This window comes from Salmo salar, chromosome ssa06 (genome assembly GCF_905237065.1).
Source record: "Salmo salar chromosome ssa06, Ssal_v3.1, whole genome shotgun sequence".
Taxonomy (NCBI): domain Eukaryota; kingdom Metazoa; phylum Chordata; class Actinopteri; order Salmoniformes; family Salmonidae; genus Salmo; species Salmo salar.
In genome coordinates, this window is record NC_059447.1 from 25,248,480 (window position 1) to 25,267,162 (window position 18,683).

The 18,683-nt window shown below is 42.0% G+C and overlaps 1 protein-coding gene across 5 annotated transcripts in view; it reads right to left on the reverse strand.

Moving 5' to 3' along the window:
• LOC106606808 (small G protein signaling modulator 3) overlaps positions 1-18,683 on the reverse strand; it is a 45,080-nt gene that overhangs the window by 11,957 nt on the left and 14,440 nt on the right. For all 5 annotated transcript variants that reach the window (XM_014203179.2, XM_014203177.2, XM_014203175.2 and 2 more), the window contains exons 2-4: positions 10,031-10,123; positions 9,575-9,660; positions 9,214-9,277 (exon numbers count right to left, since the gene is read on the reverse strand). In XM_014203179.2, coding sequence (XP_014058654.1) covers positions 9,214-9,277; positions 9,575-9,660; positions 10,031-10,037 — 157 coding nt within the window. In that variant the 5' untranslated portion in view covers positions 10,038-10,123. The remainder of the gene's footprint in view (positions 1-9,213; positions 9,278-9,574; positions 9,661-10,030; positions 10,124-18,683) is intronic.

The following is an 18,683-nucleotide window of genomic DNA, read 5'->3' on the forward strand; positions in this document are numbered from 1 at the left end:
CCACTGTCCTCCCCTGTTTTAATGGTTTCTCCCCCTCCACCAAAGATCTCCTTCCACTGTCCTCCTGAATTGATCACAGGCATTGAATTGATCGGTCACACGTTGCATACCGTAACTGTAGAGCTTTGGCTGAAAAAAATCTGAAAGACAATGGCAGAGCTTACCCATGTCGTCGCGTAACTATTTTATTCAATAAGTCAGTTTTAGTCAATGTATGGAATATTTGGGCTTGAAATGACAAATCCGAAGTGCCCCTTCGTGCAAATTTGTGTGAATGCGCTGTCTTTTCCTATGATATATGACATACACATTATTTTCAGCCTAAGTTACATTTCAGGGCTGGGTTTTATTTGAGTGTTACCACCAACCAGCATGCTATTGTTAATTCATCAGAAACAGGTGCAGTGTTATTCATTTCCATGACTGAGATGAGCCAAAAAGCCTTGTGTCCACTGGAGCAAATTAAAATGGGGTGTGGAAACTTGTTTTTGCACCTCCACTTTTTTTTTTTTTTTTTTACCAGCAATGCATCATCCATTGGATAATATATTTTTAATAAAGACTAGCTAAAAAACATTTTAATTTATCTGACTAGTTTATAAATGGAATAATTGCGTGATGTTAATATTATGCAAACCCGCAGTCCGAAGACAGATGTTTTTGACCACTAAAGCTGCTTCTCTACACGTTCCACTGCTTTGATTGGTGTAATGTTAGCTAGAAACCACAACTGTCTATCAAGATAATGAAAAGCACCCGTGAAAAAACATTCGAAAATTCAGATGAATAACGTGCCCAAATTAAACTGCCTGCTACTCAGTCCCAGAAGCTAAGATATACATATTATTAGTATATTTGGATAGAAAACACTCTGACGTTTCTAAAACTGTTTGAATGATGTCTGTGAGTATAACAGAACTCATATGGCAGGCAAAAACCTGAGAAAAAAAATCCAACCAGGAAGTGGTTTGAAGTTTTTCAAGTAATTGCCTAGCCAAACTACAGTGTCTACAGTGCATTTTGCACTTCCTAAGGCTTCCACTAGATGTCAACAGTCTCTAGAACCTTGTTTCATGCTTCTACTGTTACTGGGGAGAGAAAAAGAGCTGTCTCAAGCCTGGGACCAGTGAGTTCTTTACTGTGCAGGCACACAGGTGTGCCGTTCTTTCTTTTTCCTCTAATGAATACGCTATTGTCCGGTTGGAATATTATCGAAGATTTATGTTAAAAAGACCCTAAGGATTGATTGTAAACATCGTTTGACATGTTTCTACGAACGGTAATGGAACATTTTGACTTTTCATCTCTAGGTTTTGCGCTCGCGCATTTTGCCTTTGGATAGTGATCTGAACGCGCAAACAAAAAGGAGGTATTTGGACATAAATATGGAGTTTATCAAACAAAATGAACATTTCTTGTGGAACTGGGAGTCCCACGTGTCCCAGAGAGGTTAAAAGAACCAAATCCGGTTCAAATGAATGCATGCAATGAGTGATACGTATCTGTGATGTAGAAGGTTAGAGTCCTTTGTTTGCTTTATTAAAAGGTTAGAGTCCTTTGTTAAAGGTTTGAGGCCTCTGTTTTTGTTAAAGCACCATCAGTTAAATAAGCAACAATTGATTAAGGGTGTGAAACCTTGTTGTTGCATAGAAGTGAGTTGCTAGTTGAGTAGCAATTGTTACACGTGTGGTTAATGTAAGCCTTGTGAGCATTCAACAAGCTTTTGAAGTGAACACAAGTTTTATGGGTAACCAGGCCCTACAGAAACAATTTGTGTTCTATAGATATGTTTGAATCCTCAAGGGGTTATGCACATACACACACACACACATTTAGGGTTAAATAAATATATAAAAACATATAGATATATATTATACAACTTTTGAAGTTAATGTAATGTCATTGTTAAGTGAGAAAACCACTGGAGAAGGGGGGAGAACAGCTCCTCCGGATGTGAGCATGAAAAAAAATTCACTGTCTAGTGATATGAAGAACCATTGCAAAGTAGAGAAGTGTAGGCAAGAGAAATAAATATTCCGTCATTGTTGACAAAGATGGAATATGGAATCTGTCTGATATACAAAAAGCTTGGGGAAAAATACAGAGAATGACTAACTCGTTGACAAAAACACGATGGTCTAACGGTATTAAGAAATAAGAATAAGGGATGAGAAATTGTCTTGATAACTGTGATTAGACATTGCAGAGAGATCCTACTTTACAAGCATCTCGCTACACCCGCAATAACATCTGCTAAACATGTGTATGTGACAAATAAACTATCTTTAAATCAAATCAATTTTGAGTGTGTGACCTGATAAAAACCTTAAGAAGGAATTCAACAATTACAGGCAAGGGTCGTAAAAGCAGACTTGGCCCCCTCCTGTGGACCCTTTGTTCCGTCAATCTACCCTCAGGCTGAGTTGCGCAAGGATGACCAGGTTTCAAGCATCTGGTCAGCATTGCCTGGCTTTGAGTCAACAGATACTGACAGCGTTGACGAATGATGTCTTAGGCCAACAAGAACGCAGGCTGTAAAAGGTAGTAAAGACAAACCTCAAGTGACCGTAATCACACATAAATCAGCATCTCCAAAACAGAAGCATCCATGAGACGTGGGAAGACATGGGACAATTTGAAGCGTTAAGAAACTCTACAATCTACATCCTTATGATGGGTTACAGTTATTAGCCTTTGTTTTGAACAACCGTGAACATGGCGTACTTGAAGAAAAGGTTTATAGAGCTGTGGGTGGTGAAGAGCAAGATGTGGCCGATGGATGGAGAGCCATACATGTTTTCCTTAAGTGTTTGACTAATGCAACCACTAGTTGGGGAGAGATAACCAAATGTGTTCAAAAACCGAAATAACCATTTGATGAATTTGAAGAAAGGTTTAGAGCTGAGGTGGTTAGACACAGTGGGTTACTGGACATGGAAGATGAAAATGCACACAATTCCTCCAAAAATGGGGCAATCACCCATCAGTTGATGCAATCCATACATGATTTGCGAAAAAATTTGTTTCCACAACTACTGATTGGGAGAGAAAACTACGGCGACATGGACAGGCTGTCAAGACTGGACAGACATCAATCAACATAATAAACTGGATGTCAGAGTTGTGCAGGTTCCAAGTGAAACCAACAACATTCGTTCAGCAGAAGAGAAACCTGGTGTATGTCATTATTGCAGGATTTCTGGTCACTGGCAACGAGACTGTCGGAAAAGAAAACGTGTCCTGGCCAGGAGAAGCAGGGTCCGTCTAAGGGAAAATGGAATCAAGACAACAGCCCCAACGACAATGCTGATATAGAAATGTAAGAAGCTCTCTCCAGCTCAGCAGCAGAGTTAGCTGGATACTGTGGAGAGAAACTAATAGACCCCTCTTACATCCCATCTCAGCTGGTGTACATATGAAATCTGATGGAATATGTGAACATGATGGTTAACAACTTTGCAGTAGATGTTTTAGTAGATACAGGTACTGAAGTCAGTGTATTGCCCATAGCTTATGCAAAACAGGTATGTCCTCAGTACATGGGAAAGAAGATGAGAGCAACAGGAGTGTGTGTGTGTGGGGTGGGGGGGGTGGGCAGATATGAAACAGATCAAACCATTATCAATTTCTATTGGTCCAATGAAGACTGATGCAGGGGTTTGGATAAGCTCCTTTGAACAACCTATTTTAGGCCTTGATGTTATTATGCAACTTGACTCTACATTGAACATTTCTGAAGGGAAGGTGACGTGGCAAATTAGACAACTCCAGAAATCTATAGTTCAGAACCATCCTATTTAGAAGACGAAGAAAAATTAGTGGAACTTTGGATATGGAACCAGTGTGCTTGACAGGTGTTACCCCACCTTGCACAAAACAATATCCCATTAGCAAGGAAGCTATGGCCGCTACTAAAGTAGTGATTAAAGATCTATGGGACATGGGTATAGTTGAAAAGACACTGGTGAGTGTCGTTGGACTACAGGAATGCAAATGAAGCCATCTCCAAGCTCACTCCACAGGTGGCTGACACTTCAACCATTTTTCCTCATTGTCACCTGCTCACTCTGTGTTCAGTCATTGATATGGCTGGTCGGTATCATTATAGCCAGAGGTCCATCCATGGCTTGCTTTTTCTGTGGATGGTTAACAGTATCAGTGGACTAGGACTCATGGGCCTTCATAATAGTCCTTCCATTTACCATCAGGCATTGCGGAGACATCTCCAAGATCTTCCTCCGATGTCATCTGTTGTCATACAATATGTTGATGATATATTGTAGGCATCGGAAGATGAGGAAATGCATGCTAAGGATCTAAAATCACTGTTAGACCACCTGAATGCAAAATACCATAAAGAACCTGTGATTGCATGAGTTGGGCTATCTACCTTAGTCAACTGGTCTCACAGGGAAAGAGAGAGAGAGATGACAAAGTCGTACGGCTGCCAAACAAGCTTCCAAGGAGCCCACTACCATTAATGAACTTCGCTCCTTCATGGGCTTGTGCAACTACAACAGATGCTGGGTGGACTCCTTCGCCGAAATTGCACAATCCCTTAACGACCTCAAGGGAGACCCTGATTCAAAATACTCTGTAGACTTCACGGAAGAACAGAAAGAGGTTTTTGGCCAGCTTAAACTAGCTCTGCATCACTGCCGGAATTGGGCATTCCAGACTCAGGCCAACCATTTATCCTCTTTGTGGCTGAAAAAGATGGCTACATGACCTGTGCTGACAAGACCATGGTGATTGTCAGAAACCTGCAGGCTACTATTCGAAGAAATTGGATGATGTGGTGATGGGACGGGGTCCCAGTCTCAGAGCTATGCAGGCTACTTACGTCGCTGTGTCGATGGTGGCATCGCTTGTTCTCGACCAACATCTTACCATCAAGTGTCCACATGCTGTTCATATTCTTTTGCCAATGAATCAAGCTGCACAGGTCACAGCTGCTCGTTGGAACAAATGGTCAATGGTGTTTGTGTGATGTTAGGAGCCTCAATGTGGCACACCATGTAATCCAGCCACTGATGTATCCTCCAGATATCACATTACTTGAACACGACTGTTGTGAGTTGATTTTGGATCAGCTCTCCGTTGGAAATCCCGGAGTTTATCTTATACACAGACGGTTCAAGCATTGTGGAGGGGGGTGTGAGGAAGGCAGGCTGGGCAGTTACTACAATGGACAATGTGATAGTGACAGGCACGTTACCTGCAGGAACATCAGCACAGGTGGCGGAACTGGTGGCTTTGACAGAAGCATGCAAACAGGCTGAAGGAAAAACAGCTAATATCTACACAGACTCAAGGTACAGACTGAATGCTCTCCACTTACCTGGACAAGTTCAATTTTGAAAATGAAAGCACATGGAGAAATCATAGACAGACAAGTAAAAGAGTCGTGGGGAATAACTCCCGAGGGGGGACATGACGTAGTACCAGGACAGTGGGTGATGGTAAAAAAAAGATGTAACAGAGACATTAGGGCCAAAATGGAAAGGTCCTTATCAAGTTTTGCTCATAACGAGGTCAGCAGTGAAAGTCCAGGGAAAATCACGATGGACACGTCATTCATTGCAAGGTTGTCCATTTTGATGACAAAGCGGAGCCTGGAGAATAAAGTACTGACTGATTAGCAAATTGGGGGCCAATCTCAGGTGAAGCAGCATAGTAAGATGATCAGAACCTGATAAGCTTCTATGTTGTACACCGCAGTCGTCATATTAGGGATATCTAGGTGAAATGTCCAACTTTCTCCTGAAAATCTGGACATGCTTACTTAGGGAAATCTATAGGAAATATACATTTCTCTTGAAACCAGGACATGTTACTTTCACTTTTTTGGTTCCTTCATTACAGGTTATGCGAATCTACCGTCTGAAGATTACCAGTGAAGTGTTAGAGAAGTCCTTATCAACCAGTGGAATGAAAGTAGAATCTCACTAACGACACTTTCCTCCCCCTGAACATTAATTTAATAGTTATCTATGTGGGACTGATACCAGTGTGGAAGAGCTGGTCACTTTAAAAAGGACTTGGTGAATGATTACCTTGACAATAGGACGATTGAATATTATTGTCTTGCAGACTATTTATTTTGTGAGTTTCCTCCTACAGAATGTGGTGGGAGTCGTAAGGGAAATCATAACATTTTTAGAAATCTATTACTTATTATAACAGCAAGTAAAATATGTCCTTGTGTTTTATAGAAATGCAAGTTTAATGTAAATCATTTTAGGCTTACTTCTAATGTTTTTTTATACTGTGTCTATTTATTCATGTTTTCTAAAAATACATTTTAAGTATATTTCTTTTTAAAATGGTCTAGGGGGAGTGTAAGAATATTTTAAGATAATACACAACGCAGAGGACTAAAAGTCAAGAGGGAATTAACGATCAATGGAAATAGTGTTTTTGTCTAGGCATTGAGCCTGAAAAAGGATACTTGTTATTTGGCCATTGGCCAAAGGAATTCTAATTGGTCAACCACAGGCTAGGGTTGGGTTATAAAACTACATCCTGTCCCTTTGTTCTGTGGAAAGAATCACTGACGACAGGTATGCCTGATATGGCAACTGCTCGGCCTCTGACCACAAGGCACTACAGAGGGTAGTGCGAACGGCCCAGTGCATCACTGGGGCCAAGCTTCCTGCCATCCAGGACCTCTATACCAGGTGGCGTCAGAGGAAGGCCCTAAAAATTGTCAAAGACTCCAGCCACCCTAGTCATAGACTGTTCTCTCTGCTACCGCACGGCAAGCGGTACCGGAGCGCTAAGTCTAGGTCCAAGAGGCTTCTAAACAGCTTCTACCCTCAAGCCATAAGAATCCTCCTGACCAACTAATCAAATGGCTACCCAGACTGTTTGCATTGCTCCCCCCCCTCTTTTACACTGCTGCTACTCTGTTGTTATCATCTATGCATTGTGACTTTAATAACTCTACCTACATGTACATATTACCCCAACTAACCGGTGCCCCCGCACATTGACTCTGTACCGGTACCCCCCTGTATTTAGTCTCACTATTGTTATTTTACTGCTGCTCTTTAATTACTTGCTACTTTTATTTCTTATGCTTATCCATATTTTTTTAAACTGCATTGTTGGTTAGAGGCTCGTAAGTAAGCATTTCACTGTAAGGTCTAAACCTGTTGTATTCGGCGCGTGTGACTAATAAAATTTGATTTGAATGAAAATCTACCTCTCAGCATAACATCTATGATTTGTCCTCTTTGAATAAATCAATTTTCCTCCCCCTGATTTGCTTTGGAGTCTGTGTTATTGAAGAGTAACATCGACTGCTAACACAGCCATAGACCCAGCTGGCTAATCTGTTGAATACGGTGTAGGTAAAAAATAAAACCAGCAACAGATAACATTAGCTAGCTAGATAAGGTTAGAAAGACAGCCAGCAAGCTAGATGAGGTTAGCATGCTAGCTAGCTACACTGACAGCTGTCAGTGCCCTATTTGTCTATGTTTATGAACTCCACATATAAATTCCCACACCTAATTCATGAATAATTAAACTCAGCAAAAAAGAAACGTCCCTTTTTCAGGACCCTGTCCTTCAAAGATCATTCGGAAAAATCCAAATAATTTCACAGATCTTCATTGTAAATGGTTTAAACACTATTTCCCATGCTTGTTCAATGAACCATAAACAATTAATGAACATGCACCTGCGGAACGGTCATTAAGACACTAACAGCAATTAAGGTCACAGTTATGAAAACTTTGGACACTAAAGAGGCCTTTCTAATGACTCTGATAAACACCAAAAAAAAAAGATGCCCAGGGTCCCTGCTCATCTGCATGAACATGCCTTAGGCATGCTGCAAGGAGGCATGAGGACTGCAGATGTGGCCAGAGCAATAAATTGCAATGTCCGTACTGTGAGACGCCTAAGACAGCGCTACAGGGAGACAGGACGGACAGCTGATCATACTCGCAGTGGCAGATCACATGAAACAACACCTGCACAGGATCAGTGCATCCAAACATCACACCTGCGGTACAGGATGGCAACAAAAACTGCCCAAGTTACACCAGGAACGCACAATCCCTCCATCAGTGCTCAGACTGTCTGCAATAGGCTGAGAGAGGCTGGACAGAGGGCTTGTAGGCCTGTTGTAAGGTAGGTCCTCACCAAGCGTCACCGGCAACAATATCACCTATGGGCACAAACCCACCGCCGCAAACCCACCGTGGACCAGATAGGACTGGCAAAAAGTGCTCTTCACTGACGAGCAGTTTTGTCTCACCAGGGGTGATGGTCGGATTCGCGTTAATGGTCGAATTAATGAGCGTTACACCGAGGCCTGTACTCTGGAGCGGGATCGATTTGGAGGTGGAGGGTCTGTCATGGTCTGTGGCGGTGTGTCAGAGCATCATCAGACTGAGCTTGTTGTCATTGCAGACATCCTCCTCCCTCATGTGATACCCTTCCTGCAGGCTCATCCTGACATGACCCTCCAGCATGACAATGCCACCAGCCATACTGCTCGTTCTGTGTGTGATTTCCTGCAAGACAGGAATGTCAGTGTTCTGCCATGGCCAGCGAAGAGCCCGGATCTCAATCCCATTGAGCACGTCTGGGACCTGTTGGATCAGAGGGTGAGGGCTAGGGCCATTGCCCCCAGAAATGTCCAGGAACTTGTAGGTGCCTTGGTGGAAAAGTGGGGTAACATCTCACAGCAAGAACTGGCAAATCTGGTGCAGTCCATGAGGAGGAGATGCACTGCAGTACTTAATGCAGCTGGTGGCCACGCCTGATTCTAACTTATTTTGATTTTGACCCACCCTTTGTTCAGGGACACATTATTCAATTTCTGTTTGTCACAAGTCTGTGGAACTTGTTCAGTTTGTGTCTCAGTTGTTGAATCTTGTTACGTTCATACAAATATTTACACATGTTTAGTTTGCTGAAAATAAACAGTTGACAGTGAGAGGATGTTTCTTTTTTTGCTGAGTTTTTAAGTAGCCTTCATTATTCTTTGGAGGTGGAACCGAAATGTGCATGTCCTCTCTAGAACAGGAAATTAAATTGAAATAATGGCGGCAACTTCCTCAGGGGGGCTCCTTTAACAGATATTCTCTGATGTTATTTTCTCCTCAGGTCTAATATTAGCTTAGCGAGAAATGCATTTGAGTGAAATACAGGATAAATAAAAACAACTAAGTGGCTAACTAATATGAGTGTTTTTACCGTCACTGTCCAGCCTGAAGCCAAACACATCATACTGCAGTTCTGTCTCCTCTGTTGGGTCCTTCTGTAAATGGAGACAATAAGAGCATACAACGAGTTCCATGACATATTATATTAAAGCACGAGATAAATCACAGCAAACACTAAGGGTTAAGCAGTACCTTTATAGGGCAATGTGTGCAAACAAGATGCTACAAGAATGAATGGCAAAAAATATGAATATGGGCAGGTGGGGTAAAAACGTTCACATTCAATAAATCCAGAAATAGCCTAGACAACCACAGTATTAAGCTAGAGGCTCCCTCTCCTCAGTGTTGACCTAGCAATACCAAGATATTGGTTCTGTCAGGTCAGTCCTTACCTGATAGTACTTGGCCAGGATGTCCTGGGGCCACATACTGGAGGTCAGGGCTGAGAAGGGGCCCCCAGGGGCCGGAGTGTAACCACCTGGAACACAGAGGGGGGAAGGAATGAGAGAAGAGGGAGAAAGAAGAGGTAAATGAGGTACTGTGAGGAGAAACTGATGGAGAGAGTCAAATAATGTGAGTGACAAAGAAAATAGAAGGACATGAGAGGAAACATGAAGGGAAAGGGGCGAGGTGGCATGACAGAGGACTGAATGAGAATAGACTGACGGGGATAATCAAACCCTGACAGAGAAGTTTGAGAGAAAGACGGAATGGAAAAATGTGAGGGGTGAGGGGGTTGATAGGAGAAACTGGCAGAAGGATAATCAAAAGCACTATCAGAAAGGGGAAGCGTAAGGGAAGGAAAAGGGAGGGAGGGAGGAAGGGAAGAGAGGGATGGGAGCCCTTACCTGACATGCTGGAGGAGAGCAGAATGAATAAGGTGTGTGTTGGGGTAGACAACCACTCTGGGAAAGGAGGGAGATCAGATACTAGCACCGACTCTGGAAGGAGAAAACACAAAACAGACAAATTACCCATCTGACCCAGTAACTCACACTAATGTCCCAAAGATTAGTCCCCCTTTAGTGAACTCCTTTTTGAATCCAAAGAGTGGCAGAAGAGCTCTTGCATGTTCAGTTTGGTCTTCAATTCCATGTAGCAAGGTAGCCAGCATCAGTACATCCTTTCGTAATCAGTCTTTCCCTCCCCTAGTAAGGAGGGGTGAGTTCAAACACATGAACAGACACTAGACAGAGAACACAGTAAGAGCTTAACCCTTCTCCATGTGAAGCAGTAGAACTACTGGATCAACAGCCTCGCTCTCAAACACACCTCTTCCTTATAGAAAACAAACAAAACAGAAGAGACTCACATTACCTATTCTTGCACCATGCAGCTGGGATCAAAACTGATAGAACAAGAGAGGGAGGTCAGGATGGAGAGAGATACAATGAGGAAAGAGATTGAAGCGAGAGATGAGGGAGAACAGATAATCAGAGCAAGAGAGGGAGAGAGCGAGTGGGAGAAAGAAATAAAACTGGGGGTGTGTGAAGGAGGAAGAAAGAGGGATAAAACTCCCTGAAGCACCAACTGTTCTCATGCAATAATCATGGCAGCGTGACCATGGCTGCTGTTCTACATGCTGTAAATATCGCCCTTTCTTGACTTCTCTCACAAACACTATAAGAGTGTTATTGTCTTGAAAGTAAACCCATGACATGCCTAGCACCTCAGGGAGTAGAAGGGGGGGGGGGGGGCTGGGCTGGCAGTAGCATTTGTTTGAACTCGGTGTATTTGAATGAACAGCAGTTAACCTCTATGGGCTAGACCCTAGTCAACAGCCGGTGGAATCCCGTGGCGCGATATTCAAATACCTTAGAAATGCTATTACTTCAATTTCTCAAACATATGACTATTTTACACCATTTTAAAGACTCTCGTTAATCTAACCACACTGTACGATTTCAAAAAGCCTTTACAACGAAAGCAAAACATTAGATTATGTCAGCAGAGTACCAAGCCAGAAATAATCAGACACCCATTCTTCAAGTTAGCATATAATGTCACAAAAACCAAAACCACAGCTAAATGCAGCACTAACCTTTGATGATCTCCATCAGATGACACTCCTAGGACATTATGTTATACAATACATGCATGTTTTGTTCAATCAAGTTCATATTTATATCAAAAACCAGCTTTTTACATTAGCATGTGACTAGCATTCCCACCGAACACTTCCGGTGAATTTACTAAATTACTCACGATAAAAGTTCACAAAAAACATAAATTATTTTAAGAATTATAGATACAGAACTCCTTTATGCAATCGCGGTGTCCGATTTTAAAATAGCTTTTCGGTGAAAGCACATTTTGCAATATTCTGAGTAGATAGCTCGCCATCACGGGCTAGCTATTTTGACACCCACCAAGTTTGTTACTCACCAAACTCAGATTTACTACAAGAAAAATTGGATTACCTTTGCTGTTCTTTGTCAGAATGCACTCCCAGGACTTCTACTTCAATAACAAATATTGGTTTGGTTCCAAATAATCCATAGTTATATCCAAATAGCGGCGTTTTGTTCGTGCGTTCAAGACACTATCCGAAGGGTAAAGAAGGGTGACGCGCCCGGCGCGTTTCGTGACAAAAAAATTAAAAATATTCCATTACCGTACTTCGAAGCATGTCAAACGCTGTTTAAAAATCAATTTCTATGCGATTTTTCTCGTAAAAGGAGATAATATTCCGACCGGGAGTCGTTGTTTTCGTTCAAAGACTGAAAATGTAAACATGGAGTCGTCTCGTGCACACGCGTCCCAGTCTCATTGTTCTCAGATCGACCACTTACCAAATGCGCTACTGTTTTTCAGCCATGGCCTGCAAAGTCATCATTCAACGTTCTGGCGCCTTCTGAGAGCCTATGGGAGCGTTAGAAAATGTCACGTTACAGCAGAGATCCCCTGTTTTGGATAGAGATGATCAAGAAGGTCAAGAAATGGTCAGAGAGGGCGCTTCCTGTTTGGAATCTTCTCAGGTTTTGGCCTGCCAAATGAGTTCTGTTATACTCACAGACACCATTCAAACAGTTTTAGAAACTTTAGCGTGTTTTCTATCAAAATCAAACAAATTATATGCATATTCTAGTTACTGGGCAGGAGTAGTAACCAGATTAAATCGGGTATGTTTTTTATCCGGCCGTGCAAATACTGCCCCCTATCCCCAACAGGTTAAGGACAGTTCCTACTAGTGGCCAATTTCAAAGCTGCAAAAACACTTGGTGACTCTGATAACATTCCTGATATTTTTAGTACTACCTCAGATGTGATCATACCCAATGTAAAAATAGGAGATGAATGTGTTGATATATGCACATGATAGCCGACTACATGTATTAATTACTATTTATTGCCAATTGAAAATAGGTTTTTCATGCTAGCAGTCGCACCAAGTCACAGTCAATACTGTAGCAACAGAACTTGGTGAACCACAACAATATAATCAAATCACATTTTATTGGTCACATACACATTAGCAGATGTTAATGCGAGTGTAGCGAAATGCTTGTGCTTCAGACAATGTAGTAATATCTAACAAGTAGTCTAAAATTCACAATGACTACCTAATACACACAAATGTGAAGGGATAAATAAGAATATGTACCTATAAATATATGGATGAGCGATGGCCGTGTGGCATAGGCAAGATGCAGTAGATGGTATAGAATACAGTATATACATATGAGATGAGTAATGTAGGATATGTAAACATTATTAAAGTGTCGTTATTTAAAGTGACTAGTGATACCATTATTAAGTAAATGTATTAAAGTGGCCAGAGATTTGAGTCTGTATGTAGGCAGCAGCCTCTATGTTAGTGATGGCTGTTTAACAGTCTGATGGCCTTGAGATAGAAGCTGTTTTTCAGTCTCTCGGTCCCAGCATTGATGCACCTGTCTGAACTGACCTCGCCTTCTGGATGATAGCAGGGTGAACAGGCAGTGGCTCGGGTGGTTGTTGTCCTTGATGATCTTTTTGGCCTACCTGTGACATCGGGTGCTGGCGTTGCAAACACCATGCTTTACCAACTGAGCCACACGGGACCATTTATTTATTCTTATAACAAGACATAGGCTACTTGTAAAACACAGTATGTAACGTCACTGATGCAGAACCTACATCTCCATGTAAATGCAACTGGTATCTTAGTGGAAGACACACAAAGGATGCAGTATCAACTCTGTTACACTGTCAGTAATAAAATGAGAAGCATAGTAAACTAACACATGAAAATGGCAGATACTGCTCTTTGCTTTGTTATTACCCTACAATTTGTAACTTATCATGCCAAGGAAGAAGGCAGTAACTAATGTTTAACCTGTTATGGCTAGGGGGCAGTATTTTCACGGCTGGATAAAAAAACGTACCCGATTTAATCTGGTTACTACTCCTGCCCAGTAACTAGAATATGCATATAATTATTGGCTTTGGATAGAAAACACTCCAAAGTTTCTAAAACTGTTTGAATGGTGTCTGTGAGTATAACAGAACTCAAATGGCAGGTCAAAACCTGAGAGATTCCTTTACAGGAAGTGGCCTGTCTGACCATTTCTTGAACTTCTTTGCCATCTCTATCTTTTACAAAGGATCTCTGCTCTAACGTGACACTTCCTACGTCTTCCATGGGCGCTCAGAGCCCGGGAAAAAATAGAATGTCGTCATCCCAGCCCCAGGCTGAAACACATTATCGCCTTTCTCAAGTGGCCGATCAAGGGACTGTGGGCTTAGGCGCGTGCCCTGGCCGCCCCGTCTTTGTGATTTTTCCTCTGTTTGCCGAAAAGGAGATTCCCGGTCGGAATATTATCGCTTTTTTACGAGATAAATTGCATAAAAATAGATTTTAAACAGCGGTTGACATGCTTCGAAGTACGGTAATGGAATATTTAGAATTTTTTTGTCACGAATTGCGCCATGCGCACGACCCTGATTTACCATTTCAGATAGTGTCTGGGACGCACGAACAAAACGCCGCTATTCGGATATAACGATGGATTATTTTGGACCAAACCAACATTTGTTATTGAAGTAGCAGTCCTGGGAGTGCATTCTGACGAAGACAACAAAAGGTAATCAAACTTTTATAATAGTAAATCTGATTTTGGTGAAGGCTAAACTTGCCGGGTGTCTAAATAGCTAGCCCGTGATGGCTGGGCTATGTACTTAGAATATTGCAAAATGTGCTTTCACCAAAGAGCTATTTTAAAATCGGACATAGAGTGCATAGAAGAGTTCTGTATCTATAATTCTTAAAATAATTGTTATGCTTTTTGTGAACGTTTATCGTGAGTAATTTAGTAAATTGTTAGCAAATTCCCCGGAAGTTTGCGGGGGGGTATGCTAGTTCTGAACGTCACATGCTAATGTAAAAAGCTGGTTTTTGATATAAATATGAACTTGATTGAACAAAACATGCATGTATTGTATAACATAATGTCCTAGGAGTGTCATCTGATGAAGATCATCAAAGGTTAGTGCTGCATTTAGCTGTCTTCTGGGTTTTTGTGACATTACATGCTAGCTTGAAAAATGGGTATCTGATTATTTCTGGCTTGGTACTCTGCTGACATAATCTAATGTTTTGTTTTCGCTGTAAAGCCTTTTTGAAATCGGACAGTGTGGTTAGATAAAGGAGAGTCTTGTCTTTAAAATGCTGTGAAATAGTCATATGTTTGAAAAATTGAAGTTTTTGTATTTTTGAGGAATTTGTAATTCGCGCCACGCCTATCATTGGATATTGGAGCAGGTGTTCCGCTAGCGGAACGTCTAGATGTAAGAGGTTAATCCAACCACGTTGTCCGATTTCAAAGAGGCTTTACGGCGAAAGCATAAAGTTAGATTATGTTAGGTCAGTACAATAGACAAAAAAAATACACAGCCATTTTTAATGCAAGGACAGGCGTCACCAAAAGCAGAAAACCAGCTAAAATTATGCACTAACCTTTGACAATCTTCATCAGATGACACTCCTAGGACATCATTTTAGACAATACATGCATTTTTTTGTTCTATCAAGTTCATATTTATATCCAAAAACAGCATTTTACTTTGGCGCGTGATGTTCAGAAAATGTATTTCCCCAAAACTCCCGGTGAATCAGCACAACAATCTACAAAAATACTTGTCATAAACGGTGATAAAATATTAAACTGTTAATCTATAATTCTTTGAATAACAGTTTAATATCTCCTGAATGCAACTGCATTGACAGATTTCAAAATAACTTTACTGGGAAAGCACACTTTGCAATAATCTGAGTACTGTGCTCAGAAAAATACACTACGCAATACAGATAGCCACCATTTTGGAGTCATCTAAAATCATAAATAGCATTAGAAATATTCACTTACCTTTGATGATCTTAATCAGAAGGCACTTCCAGGAATCCCAGGTCCACAACAATTGTTGTTTTGTTCGATAAACTCTATAATTTACGTCCAAATAGCTCCTTGTTGTTCGCACGTTCAGCTACTCCAAATGTAGGAAGCGTGCCGAAAATTTCACAACGAAAAGTACAAAAAAAAAAATATCTATTTACGTTCGTTCAAATGTTGTATAGCATCAATCTTTAGGGCCTTTAGAACGTGAAGATTCAGTAATATTTCAACCGCACGCTTGCATTGTCTTGAAAAACATTTTGGAACAGAGCTACCTCTCGCGTGAATGCGCGCCAATGAACAGATGTCCTTCCCTGGGTGACCAACTTCCCAGCCTTCTCATTCGGTCTCTGTTCATCATAGACGCCTCAAACAACTTTCTAAAGACTGTTGACATCTAGTGGAAGCCTTAGGAAGTGGAAAATGAATCCTTAGTCACTGTGTGTTCGATTGGCAATGACTTGAAAAAGCTAAAGGCACCAGATTTTTCATTTCTTGGTTGTATTTTTCTCAGGTTTTTGCTTGCCATATGAGTTCTGTTATACACAGACACCATTCAAACAGTTTTAGAAACTTCAGAGTGTTTTCTATCCAAATCTACTAATAATATGCATATTCTCTCGTTTCTGGGAAAGAGTAGTAACCAGTTTAAATCAGGGAACGTTTTTATTTATCCGGCCGTGAAAATACTGCCCCCTAGCCCAGACAGGTTAACAAAACATTTGTGGAGTGGTTGAAAACAAGTTTTAATGACTCAAACAGGAAGCACCTGCTTTAAAAGTGGTCAGATGAAACGGATGCTAAACTACAGGACTGTTTTGCTAGCACAGACTGGAATATGTTCCGGGATTCTGCCAATGGCATTGAGGAGTACACCACATCAGTCACAGGCTTCATCAACAAGTGCATCGACAACGTCGTCCCCACAGTGACTGTACGTACATACCCTAACCAGAAGCCATGAATTACAGGCAACATTCGCACTGAGCTAAAGTGTAGAGCTGCCGCTTTCAAGGCGCGGGACACTAACCTGGAAGCTTATAAGAAATCCTGCTATGGCCTCCGACGAACCATCAAACAGGCAATGCGTCAATACAGGACTAAGATCGAATCGTACTACACCGGCTCCGACGCTCGTCGGATGTGGCAGGGCTTGCAAACTATTACAGACCACAAAGGGATGCACAGCCGGGAGCTGCCCAGTGACACAAGCCTACCAGACGAGCTAAATAACTTCTATGCTCGCTTCGAGGCAAGTAACACTGAAACATGCATGAGCGCATCTGTAGAGTCTGTAATACCAACATGTTTCAAGCAGACCACCATAGTCCCTGTGCCCAAGAACACTAAGGTAACATGCCTAAATGACTACCGACCGCTACCACTCACGTCTGTAGCCATGAAGTGCTTTGAAAGGCTGGTCATGGCTCACATCAACACTGTTATCCCAGAAACCCTAGACCCACTCGAATTTGCATACTACACCAACAGATCCACAGATGACGCAATCTCTATTGCACTCCACACTGCCCTTTCACACCTGGACAAAAGGAACACCTATGTGAGAATGCTGTTCATTGACTACAGCTCAGCGTTCAACACCATAGTGCCCTCAAAGCTCATCACTAAGCTAAGGACCCTGGGACTAAACGCCTCCCTCTGCAACTGCATCCTGGACTTCCTGACGGGCTGCCCCCAGGTGGTAAGGGTAGGTAACAACACATCCGCCACGCTGATCCTTAACACGGGGGCCCCTCAGGGGTACGTGCTCAGCCCCCTTCTGTACTCCCTGTTCACTCATGACTGCAGGGCCAGGCATGACTCCAACACCATCATTAAGTTTGTCGATGACAACAGTAGTAGGCCTGATCACAGAGAACGATGAGACGGCCTATAGGGAGGAGGTCAGAGACCTGACTGTGTGTTGCAAGCACAACAACCTCTCCCGCAACGTGACCAAGACAAAGGAGATTGTGGTCCACAGGAAAAGGAGGACTGAGCACGCCCCCATTCTCATCGACAGGGCTGTAGTGGAGTAGGTTGAGCGCTTCAAGTTCCTTGGCATCCACATTGCCAACAAACTAACATGGCCCAAGTACACCAAGACAGTGCTGAAGAGGGCACGACAAAACCTATTCCCCCCAAGGAGACTGAAAAGTTTTGGCATGGATCCTCAGATCCTCAAAAGGTTTTACAGCTGCACCATCAAGAGCGTCCTGGCTGGTTGCATCACTGCTTGGTTTGTCAACTGTTCGGTCTCCAACCACAAGGCACTACAGATGGTAATGCGTACGTCCCAGTACATCACCGGGGCCAAGCTTCCTGCCATCAAGGACCTCTATACCAGGCGGTGTCAGAAGAAGACCCTAAAAATTGTCAATGACTCAAGCCACCCTAGTCATAGACTGTTCTCTCTGCTACCACACACGGCAAGCGGTACCGGAGCGCCAAGTCTAGGACCAAGAGGCTTCTAAACAGCTTCTACCCCCAAGCCATAAGACTCCTGAACATCTTATCAAATGGCTACCCAGACTATTTGCGTCACCCCCCACCCCTACTCTCTGCTACTCTGTTATTATCTATGTGTAGTCACTACCTAATAACAAGTCCTACATGTACTGATTTCCTCGACACCGGTGCCCCCTGTATATAGCCCCGCTATTGTTATTTAGTGCTGCTCTTTAATTATTTGTTATTCTTAACTCTTACCTTTTTTTTAGGTATTTTTTTAACTGCATTGATTAAGGGCTTGTAAGTAAGCATTTCACTAAGGGCTACACCTGTTGTATTCGGCATACTCATGCAAGGGTTTTTCTTTTTGTTTTACTATTTTATACATTGTCTTCACTATTATTCTACAATCTGTGGAATCATGTAGTAACCAACAAAGTGTTAAACAAATCAAAATATATTGGATATTCTTGAAAGTAGCCACTTTTTCTCCTTGCTTGAATCCCTTGTACCCAACAAAATCTAAGGTTAGACATCTTTAATGTATACAGCCCTACTTTTCAATTCAAAAAGTGAAGATAAAATGAAATATTTATCTCTCGTGCAGTTTTAGGCCTTTATTACATTTTTGTATGCGAGGTAAAAATATTTGATAAAATGTGAAAAGTCTGGAGTG